Source organism: Colobus angolensis, unplaced genomic scaffold, assembly GCF_000951035.1.
Source record: "Colobus angolensis palliatus isolate OR3802 unplaced genomic scaffold, Cang.pa_1.0 Scaffold283, whole genome shotgun sequence".
Lineage (NCBI taxonomy): Eukaryota > Metazoa > Chordata > Mammalia > Primates > Cercopithecidae > Colobus > Colobus angolensis.
In genome coordinates, this window is record NW_012116077.1 from 2483884 (window position 1) to 2495617 (window position 11734).

Below are 11734 nucleotides of genomic sequence, written 5' to 3' on the forward strand. Positions count from 1 at the left end.
TTTTTGTAAAAGGAAATCTACACTGATTTTAGTCAAACTGCCAGAAAACACCACCAAGATCTGTTATAAATCATTCTATTTTTCCACAGACTCATAAGTAGCCCAAGTTCAAAACATGTCCTCGGTACACAAGGAGATGTAACTTGCATCTCCATGATAGAGCAAGCTTGTGATATGAGTGTTCTCCTTGTCCCCTATTGCCAGTGGTGTCACAGGTTTTCCCTATACTACAATTTGGGGGCCAATTACTAAAGAATAACATTTCATTTTCTTACATTTTCAAACTACAAAAACAGTAAGAAAGAATGTCTAACTCTTAGAAAAATATTAAAGTAGGAGATTCCCACGGCCTGGGAAATAGAAAAATCTCAAGAGTTACATGATTGCTGCTCTCTGGTGATAAGCAATCCCAAAGAGACTACAAATTTCCCTTACCTTTTCCACAGAGCCAGGCATGAGTCTGTTGATCAGTTTGCACAGAACTACCCCATTTTTCAGCGAGGACTTTAAAAACTCCTCCGGATCACAGATGGTCTTTTTAGGGGAATCTAAAACTCCCAAAGATATAAGCCATGTCACGATTTGTTCTTCTGGATTCATTACTGAGGACGGTACACTCCAAACAGCACTCTGGGGCAGCTGCAAGGACTAAGCCACATCCGCGATTGCATCTGCTGTTGTCTTCCTTTTTATGAGTTCTCTTCGGGTGCTTGCAGAGCAAAGGTTTAAAGCAACTTTTCTCAAACAACAGCGGGACCCACTCAAAATATGGGATTTTAAAACCACAGAGATCACGGTCCAAGATGTGGAAACAGATAAGAATTAATGTAACAATCCTGGATAACACTGGTTTTTCCTTTTCAAAACCTGTAAAACAAATTCATTAGGACAAAAAAAGAAGAAGAAAAACACATGCACACACGCACACACACACACGCACACAGAGTGCAAGAAGTTATAAGGGAAGAAAGTGAGAAGGATGCTGGGGAGGGAGGAGAGACAAGCAAGCAAGTGCTTTGGGAAACAGAGGTGAGCCAGCACTTCAGGGGACCTTGGAAATGAGACACTCATGGGCCAGTCTGGGAAAACACTGTCAATAAATAGTCTAACCCCAGTGAAAATCTGGCTTCTGTTAGGAGGACGATGCCAACTGGCTCTTAGGTCAGACAGATCTGAGCCTCATGGGGAGATACGCTGGCACAACAGGGCTCAAAGAAGGTAGGCAGAAAATTCTTCCAAGAAATAACCGGATGTCCTCATACTATCTCCCAGAGATGGTGTGTCACGATGATTCCTTGCAAAACACGTTGAGTTGCATGGTGACAACGTGCCAAGCAAACGAAGATTGTGCCTGCTGTCAGCCATCACTGTGTATAAGCAGAAGCTAGAAGAATGGCATTTTACTTTGCAGCCAAAAAGCTATGTTTAGGGAAATAGGCTAAGGATAACATCTGACATCCTGTTTACTTGCATTCTTTAGCAATTCTTTTTCTGGACCTGGTTCCACTACATAATCCAGCTGCAATACCCTAAGCAAAGGCTCAGACTCAGTCACATAAGTGGGTAAAATACATTTGAAAAAATAGAATGTTTGAGAACAAAAGAGCACTTGTCCTTTATCTACACTACAATGTAGAAGATTCATATTTCCCCAACAAAAAAACACTTTGCACTCAAAATACTGCTCTGAAAAAAAAAAAAAAAAAACAGTCTATAACAAGAGATCTTCATCATTCTCAAACATTTTCAGATCCACTTGAAATACGCATACTATTGGGAAATTTATGATAAGGCCAACTTTAATAGTAAAACTCTATGTTGGCAAATGTGTGGCACTTACCATGATTACCTCTCCTCAAGCATGGGACACATCAGATCATTTATAGCTCTTTCCTGCTAAGCCTCAGAATTCTTTTCAACACAGCTTCAGGCATCTACTACCAAAGAATCAGCTTAGATAACCCTACTAAACATTTTCAAAGCTGCCCTTTCTTGCTCTCTCAGGACACTTGTCACACTTTACTATTATCACTTGTTGATATGATGATCTGACTCCTCCACCAGAATGTAAGCTTCCTAAACTCGGGGTCTTGTTTGTTTTATTTAACACTGTGTTACCAGCAGACTGCCAGGTATACACAGTAGATGTTAAAAAATGTTGATTGAATGAATGAATGAATAAATGAATGTATTCAGATGGCGTCCCTGATATGGACAGTAGCTGATTATAGCAAGGATTTTTTGCTTGTTGGTTAGTTTAAATGACTTAAAACAAATATTTTTTCTCATTAATGATTTTTACCATTTTATTAAGCTGTAACTGACACATAAGGAACTGCATATATATGATTTAATGAATTTTGACATATACATACATCTTTGATACAATCACACAAATGCAATCCAGATAAACCTTTCCATCACCCCCAAAATCTTCCTTGTGCCCTTTCAATTCTTTCTTTCCCCTTTGCCTCCAAATCCCAGGCAACCACCAATCTATTTTCAGTGTCTATAGATTAGTTTGCATTTTCAAGAATCTTATATAAATGGAAGTACACAGTATGGTACTATCTTTTTCCTGGCTTCTTTAACTCAACATCATCATTTTCAGACTCATTCATGTTATTGTGTCTGTCCATAGTTCTGTAACAAGGTTTGTTTGATGTACTTGTGACTTAAGCAAAATAAGTATAGTCAATCAAAAGTTTTCACTGATGTTGACCCATGGCCAAATCTATGTAATGGAAATAAAAACAGAATCCATTTGTTGATAAATAAAATTCCCAAATCTGACGAACTTAAACACATTTTTATATGTCATCTGAACAGTTTTCACAATTGCTCATCAAAATTTTACTCTACAGACAAACAAAATCTGGCAGTATTATTGAGGTATCACTTACATCTGATGAAGAACAAAGCCTGAGTAAATTTTGTGAACCCAGCCTCCTCCAAAACAGGCTTGAGTTCACCAAGGTCATCTGGATAAAACTCGGCCTCGTTTTGGACACTCACTATAGCAAATATTACTATGAGTAATAAAGTATATCAGAATGGCAAGGCCACTGCCTCAAGGCAAAAGAACCAGTTCTGTTTATATAAAGATTGGAAGTTACAGTTGGTGTGCTAAAATGTCAACAAATCTAGGAATTCCAGGGCAGTGGCAAGCATATAGGTGAAATGGGTACTCACGAAACCCAGGCTGGTTAGGGACTCAAATGAAGATAGAAAGGAGCTGAAGAACTGAGGGAATGTGGGGAGAGGAGGAATTCAAAGACTGGGGTCACAGCAACACAAAGAGCAGGCTTCACACAAGAGCATGAGAAAAAAAAGCAAAGATCTCTCACCCTACCTCAGATCCTCGGTACCACACCCTCTGGGCCACTGAACCTGCCTCTTCAAGGGCTTTCCCACTTCCATCCTCTCATCCTAATGAACTCTCTAACAAGGCACATTTGGGTTGATTTTCCAAAAACACCTCTAGTGTTAATACCCCTGTTCAAAAACCCTCAAAGGCTCTCTATTGCCTAAAGCAGTGATTGACAGAAAACAATGTTCATATGATTATCTCCTGTGAGGCATGAAGGAGAAAGGAAGGTAAGTGTGGAACATAAGCTAAAATAGGTAACATTTCATGAAAAATCAAAAGATCTTCAGGAAATAAGGCAAATGTGAACATTTGTTAAGAGTGAATGCTGGGTACACTGGTACCTGTTTTACTATTTAGTTTTTTGTGTTTAAAATGTTACTAACCGATTCTCTTTCATTTCAAATCTACTAAGGCACTTATTTAAAAAGAATATTTGTGAGCTCTCTTCCCAGATACTCTAGTTCAGAAGATCTACAGTAGGATAAAGGAATCTGTGTTTTCAAAGTATCCCACTTGATTCTGATGCAGATAGACCAAGGTCACACTTAGCGAAATGAGTTTATTGGTCTCTAACCTTCTACCCCATTCTAATTCCTGCCAATACTTGGGTCATTTCAATATCCACAAGAACAACAATCCAACATCATGACCTCTCAGTTCCTTGACCTTCTCAACCTGTAATCAATTTATTACCTCTCATTTCCCCTTTATGCCTATTCTGTGAAAATGGACCTGGGGCCTTGAAATATTTTTTACTTTGCCAGCTGGCATGATATGAAGTTTTATCAATAGGCAGTGGTGGAGAGACATTGCAGGAAGAAGGGGTTTTACTTCCTGTTTTCTGTGTGCTCACTCCACAAGCTCCTGCCGAGCTCCCAGCTTTCCTACTGTCTACCTACTGCAGCACTGGTTTTTCCAACAAACAACAGGTAGCAGCCTCCCTAGGCACTACCCTTGAGTGTTTAGGCAGCAAAGCATCTCTGATGAGACACCTTCCATGTGAACCACCACCGTAGAGGGGTATATTTCAGCAAGTTCCAGAGAATATACGTCCAATAAGTTCCACCAACTCAGCACCAGAGCAACTTCTCCAATAAAGCCTGGATCTCAGCCTTGGGTGGAGAGGAGGGTTATCACAGCTCTAGAGGTATCAGCCATTACACATTATTTTTATATTGTCTGCTATTTATATCTGCTATCCCATATTTTTCAGTTTCCTTCACTTATTACGAGCCAATCCTTCAATACTCCAATCCCCTGTTATTGTTAATTCTTTATGTTAAACTTTTCTTGTTAAAATTACTATGTAATAGGCTGGGCACGGTGGTTCACACCTGTAATCCCAGTACTTTGGGAGGCCAAGGTGGGCGGATCACCTGAGGTAAGGACTTCAAGACCAGCTTGGCCAACACGGTGAAACCCAGTCTCTAATAAAAATACAAAAATTAGCCAGGCATGTGGGGCATCTGTAATCCCAGCTACTCTGGAGGCTGAGGCAGGAGAATCGCTTGAACCCGGGAGGTAGAGTTTGCAGTGAGCCAAGATCGTGCCATTGCACTCCAACCCGGGTGACAAGAGCCAGACTCCGTCTCAAGAAAAAAAAAAAAATTACTATGTAGTGTCTATGTTCTGATTGGACACCAACTGATACATCTTATTATCTTAAATGTATACTTCCTCTCCACTTTAGCTAACCTCTTGGAAGGTTACACCTTGTACTTTTTTATCACACAAATTTCTCTGTCTCCTAAGTCATTAATTCCAACATTACTTTTTTTTTTTTTCCAAGACAGAGTCTCGCTCTGTCACCCAGGCTGGAGTGCAGTGGCGCCATCTTGGCTCACTGCAACCTCCACCTCCCAGGTTCAAGCGATTCTCCAGCCCCAGCCTCCTGAGCAGCTGGGACCACAGGCACACACCACCAGGCCTGGCCAATTTTTTTTGCATTTTTAGTAGAGATGGGGTTTCACCATGTTGGTCAAGCTGGTCTCGAACTCCTGACCTCATGATCCACCTGACTCAGCCTCCCAAAGTGCTGGGACCACAGGCATGAGCCACCGCGCCTGGCCCAACATTACATTTTCTTTTTTTTTTTTTTTTTTTTTGAGGTGGAGTCTCGCTCTGTCGCCCGGACTGGAGTGCAGTGGCCGGATCTCAGCTCACTGCAAGCTCCGCCTCCCGGGTTCACGCCATTCTCCTGCCTCAGCCTCCGAGTAGCTGGGACTACAGGCGCCCGCCACCTCGCCCGGCTAGTTTTTGTATTTTTAGTAGAGACGGGGTTTCACCGTGTTAGCCAGGATGGTCTCGATCTCCTGACCTCGTGATCCGCCCGTCTCGGCCTCCCAAAGTGCTGGGATTACAGGCTTGAGCCACCGCGCCCGGCCTACATTTTCTTAAAAAACTACCATCTTTCCAGCTTGCTTGTTACTCCCACTACGATTCCTTGACCTCATAGGTATCTCCAAATCATTTTTTTTTCTAAAATGATTATACAAATTTACATTCCCACAAGCAGGGTATGATTTCCCATTGCTCCATGTCATAGGTAACACTTGATATTTCAGACTTAAAATTTTGTTATTTCGTGGGTATGAAATTTACATTTTTATGATTACTAATAAGGTTGAGCATTTAATATGCTTATTGGCCATATATGTTTCCTCTTCTGTGAGATACTCCTTCCTACTGCCCATTTTTCTATTGGGTTGTTTGTCTTTTTGTTATTGGTTTGTGAAAGTTTGCTGTACATTAAAGATATGAAATTTATGTCATTTATATGTGTTTGCAAATATCTTCTTATATCTTTGTTTTTCATTTTATGGTGTCTTTTAAGGAACAGAGGGTCTTAATTTTTAAAAATGGAATACTTTATCTCACTCTTGTGTAAAATAAATGTAGAATTTGGCTTTCCAAGCCTAAAATGCAGTTCCGTAATCATCAGAGACCCAGGATTCTACTCTCCTGCTTCCTTGCCATACTTAGCTTGTCACCTCATAGTTCAGAATGACTATTTATGTGAACTTGGCTTAGGCAATGGTTTCTTAGATATAACACCAACACAACAAGCAACAGAAGAAAAAAAATTGATAAATTGGTCTTCAATAAATTAAAATTTTTGTGCTTCAAAGGTGTATTTATCCATTCTCATGCTGCTAATAAAGACATATTCAACACTGGGTAACTTATGAAGGAAAGATTTAATTGCCTCACAGTTCAGCGTGGTTGGGGAGGCCTCAGGAAACCAACAATCATGGCAGAAGGGGAAGTGAACATGTCCTTCTTCACATGGTGGCAGCAAGAAGTGCCAAACAAAAGGGTGAAAAGCCCCTTATAAAATCATCAGATCTCGAGAGAACTCACTCACTATCACAAGAACAGCAGCATGGGAGTAACTGCCCCCATGATTCAGTTACCTCCCACCAGGTCCCTCCCATGATATGTGGGAATTATGGGAACTACAATTCAAGATGAGATTTGGGTGGGAACACAGCCAAACCATATCAAAAGGACACCGTCAAGAAAGTGAAAAGACAACCCACAGAATGGAAGGAAAATATTTGGAAATCATATATCTGATAAGGGACTTGTATCTAGAATATATAAAGAACTCTTATAACTAAATAATAATAAAAAGACAAATAAGTATAATGGATAAAAATTGAGTAGACATTTCTTGGGTTTTTTGTTGTTGTTGGTTTTGTTTTGTTTTTTGATTTTTTTTTTTTTTTTTTTTTGAGACAGAGTCTCACTCTGTCGCCCAGGCTGGAGTGCAGTGACACTATCTCAGCTCACTGCAAACTCCACCTCCCGGGTTCATGCCATTCTCCTGCCTCAGCCTCCCGAGTAGCTAGGACTACAGGCACGCACCACCATGCCTGGCTACTTTTTTTTTTTTTTTGTATTTTTAGTAGAGATGGGGTTTCACCATGTTAGCCAGGATAGTCTTGATCTCATGACCTTGTGATCCGCCTGCCTCGGCCTGAGTAGACATTTCTACAAAGAAGATGTACAAATGGCCAATAGGCACATGAAAAGATGCTCAACATCTTTAGCAATCAGAGAAATGCAAATCAAAACCACAATGGGATTCCATTTCATACCCATTAGGATGGCAATTATAAAAAAGACAGACAATAACTAGCGTTGGCAAGAATGTGGAGAAACTGAAATCTTCATACAATGCTAGTGAGAGTGTAAAGTGATGGGGCTGCTGTGGAAAACAGTTTGCAGTTCCTCAAAATGTTAAACATAGTTACCATATGGCCCAGTTATTCCACTCCAAGAGAAATGAAAACATATATCCACACAAAAACTTATATACAAGTACTCACAGCAGCATTATTCATAACAGTAAAAATTGAAAACAACTCCAATGTCCATCACCTGATAAATTGATAAATAAAATGTTATAATGGAATATTGGTCATAAAAAATTAATGATGTATGGATACATGCTACATCTTGAATGAACCTCGAAAACATGCTACATGAAGGAAGTCAGACACAAAAGATAATATATTGTATGATTCCACTTATATGAAATATTCAGAATAGGCAAACCCCTAACGACGTAAAAGTAGAACAGCAGTTGCCTAGGACTGGGGTGAGTGTTGAGAGGAAATAAGTTATCACTCATAGGTATGAGGGTTTTAAGGGGGAAGGGGAGCAATAACAAGAATGTTCTAAAATTGGTTTGGTGATGGTTGGACAATTCTATGAATACAAGTAAAGCCATTGAATTGTACACTTTACATAATGTACAATAGCTTTTCAATAGTTAAATGGTTAAACAAACTGTGGTACATGCATATCATGGCATACTACTCAGGACTAAAAAGGAATAAACTATTGATATATGCAACAACTCAGATGGATCACAAGGGAATTATGCTGAGTAAAAAAAGCCAGTCTCAAAAAGTTATATGCTGTATGATTTCATTTATATAATATTCTTGAAATGAAAGACGTCCAGTGGTCTCACAATGCCAGAGGTACAATGTGTGTGTAAAAATATTGCCTCTGACAAACAGTACAAAAGCATAGAGGATTATATAGTCTGCTTTCCCAAGGAGAAGTGAATACTTTTCTTCTGGAGGGGCAACTTGGGTTCTGGAGGCATTTTGCTGACAATCTGGCCTCTGGTGGTACATCAGGAGTCATTTTCAGCTTTTCCTACTCTTTAGGTTTTGCCAGAACCCATTGGGCAATGAATACTGGGAAACCTGCCAAGGGAAAAAAATTCAAAGGCATAGAAAACTGTTGTGTAAAATCACCAAATTGGATGGCCAGCATGTTCTCTTCCCTGCTCCATACCACGATGGGGTAGGTGATGATGCAGTCTGGTCACAAAGAATTGACATCACACATAATGGAACCTTCATATATTGTGGGTTGAAGATTTTAAAGATGAATGTGGAAAAGCCTTTAACAAAGATGCATAGTCCAGTGTTCTCAGGGGCATTGGTGGAATGCTCATTCTTTATGACAAACTGAAGAAGCCATCTAAGTGCAATCTAACTAGAAATGAGAACCAAGAGAATCATGAGAATATGTACCATGCTTATTATTTTGAACCACTGAGAAAGTGCCATTGTCCTTTTAACCAGGCCAGATCATGTCTGTAGACATGTCTGTAGAAAGATATAGAGAAGGAGACCTGCTGTGATCACATTGGATCATTGGAACTGATTATTCTGTATATTGATCATGGTCGGGGGCAGCAACCATCATTATAGGTCTACAGAGGGCAGATCTCAAGCTAAGCAGATCTAGAAACCACTTAGTTTAAATGTTTCTTATGGTACCCTCAAGTTTTGTTTCAGAATTTTTTTAAAGCAGTCCCACTTGTACTAAACCACCACATACTATTTTTGCACAGTTGAATATTTGCAATATTGCTCTATGTTGGGCATTCTGCCGTAAAATAATAAATACACAAAATACTTTTTTTAAAAAAATCAAATATCAATGGAGCATTGATTTAAATTATAATGCACCTATCAAATCAAATACTTAAGCAGCTTCTAGAAAGAATGATATAAATCATGTACTGACATGGAAAGATATCCAAAATATACTAAGTTTAAAAAGCAAATTGCAAAATAGCACATATGGTCTGATCCCCTTTGTAAAAATAGATGCTTAATTGTCCTTATTTAAAAAAATACAATGGTCAGTCACGGCAGCTCACGCCTGTAATCGCAGCTACTAGGGAGGCTGAGGCAGGAGAATGTCTTTAACCCAGGAGGCGGAGGTTGCAGTGAGTCAAAACAAGTTCGGGTGACAGAGTGAGACCCTGTCTCAAAAAAAAAAAAAAAAAAAAAGGACTAGAAACACAGCTCTTTTTACTGAATATTAATTAGATGTTTCCTCAACTTCAGATGCAGAAGGTTAAATTGATCATACCACTCAGTTTATCATACATATAAAAACTCTCCTCCCATTTTTTCCCTTCATTCACAAACACTATTCCCCTCACAGATGCCATTCTAACATGCATAATAAATGTCATTAAATATCCATGTTCTCTCACATTGTAGGTAATGCGCTTTTCTGTGCAGAAAAGAGGTTCAGGTTGTCCATTGCACAAGAGCCTTAAAAAAGCAATGCTATTCACAATCACAGATATCTTAATATTTTTATAATTCAAAGACTCTAAGTTTAAGAACTCAGGGATTTCAGATTGGTGATTTCAATATGACTGTACACGATCAATTCAACATCCTATTTTCTCAGTTCTTTGAGGAACAGCGAGTTTGGTGAGTATCAAGAGCTCAGTTTTTGGCATGTCATCACAATTGAAAAGGCTATTTATCATCCAAGTACAGGTTCTCCTTAAAGCATTGAAAGAAGTTGGAAATTAGTTGACAAAAACTGAATGTACTATTTAAGAAAAATTTATTAATAATGCTAAACAAATTGTAGGGTCTCTTAAAATTGACACCACTTCTCCAATATAGAAACACTAGAAAAAGGCAAAAGACAATTCATTTCAACTGTATATCTGAGCCCATATATGATCTATATAACCCCATAGAACCAATCTATGATCAATTTCAAATTCAAATTTTAAAATATTATATAAATTCCTTATAAATTCTGGATATTAGGACTTTTGACATGTGCATAGTTTGCAAATATGTTCTCCCATTCTGTAGGTTGTCTGTTTACCCTGTTGATAGTTTCTTTTGCTGTGCAGAGGTTCTTTAGTTTAATTAGATCTCACTTGTGAATTTTTGTTTTTGTTGCAATTACTTTTGAAGTCTTCACCATGAAATTTTTGCCGGGGCCTATGTTGAGAATGGTATTCTGTTTGGTACTATATTCATTACCTGGGGTAATAATCTGTATACCAAACACCTGTGACATGCAATTTACCTATGTAACAAACCTACACATGTACTCACTGAACCTATTATTAAAATAGAAGTTAGAAAAAGAAAAAAAATCGTTCCTATCACGTCGGGGTCAATGGGCATTTTGGCCAGTCACGGTGTCTCACACCTGTAATCCCAGCACTTTGGGAGACCAAGGCAGGGAGATCACCTGAGGTCAGGAGTTCAAGACCAGCCTGGCCAACATGGTGAAATGCCGTCTCTACTAAAAATACAAAACTTATCTGGGCATAGTGGCCCATGCCCGTAATCCCAGCTACTCAGGAGGCTGAGGCAGGAGAATCACTTGAACCCGGGAGGTAGAGGTTGCAGTGAGCCAAGATCACATGCCACTGCACTCCTGACTGGGCCACAGAGCAAGGCTCCGTCTCAAAACAAAAAGAAGCATTGTATAAAATATCATATTTAGCTCTTTTCTGGCTGAAATCATAGGGTGTCAAAGAGAAGTTTCCTGCTGTTCCAGAAACCCTTAAGAAAAAGTGGAGGAATTTCGCAGAGCCTGAGAAAGAAGTTTGCTCAAAAGATGCTTTGAAAGGCAAGGAGGAAGTTTTTGTATGAAAAAAATGAAGCACTGTCACAAGGAATATAGACAAATGTACAGAGGTGAAATCAAAATAGCTAGGATGGCAAGAAAAGCTGGCAACTTTCTATGTACCCGCAAACCCAAATTGGCATTTATCATCAGGATCAGAGGTAGCAATGCTCTGAGCCCAAAGGTCCAAAAGGTGTTGCAGCTTCTTTGCTTTCTTCAATGACACCTTTGAGAAGCTCAACAAGGATTCAATTAACATGTTGATGATTGTAAAACCATATATTGCATGGGGGTACCCAAAGCTGAAGTCAGTAAATGACCTAATCTACAAGCGTGGTTATGGAAAAATCAATGAGAAATGAGTTGCCTTAAGTTGCTTATCAGCTTAAGGAGATTTTGGGCTGAGACGATGGGGTTTTCTAAATATACAATCATGTC

General features: G+C 39.2%; 1 protein-coding gene and 1 pseudogene across 1 annotated transcript in view; one reads left to right on the forward strand and one right to left on the reverse strand.

Annotated features, from left to right (window-relative positions):
• ARHGEF6 (Rac/Cdc42 guanine nucleotide exchange factor (GEF) 6) overlaps positions 1 to 1798 on the reverse strand; it is a 125237-nt gene extending 123439 nt beyond the window's left edge. The window contains exon 1 of the mRNA XM_011948792.1: positions 436 to 1798. Within this exon, the coding sequence (XP_011804182.1) occupies positions 436 to 600 (165 nt within the window). The 5' untranslated portion in view covers positions 601 to 1798. The remainder of the gene's footprint in view (positions 1 to 435) is intronic.
• Positions 1799 to 3580: 1782 nt separating this feature from the next.
• The window catches only part of LOC105516550, a 15172-nt pseudogene continuing 7018 nt past the window's right edge, over positions 3581 to 11734 (forward strand).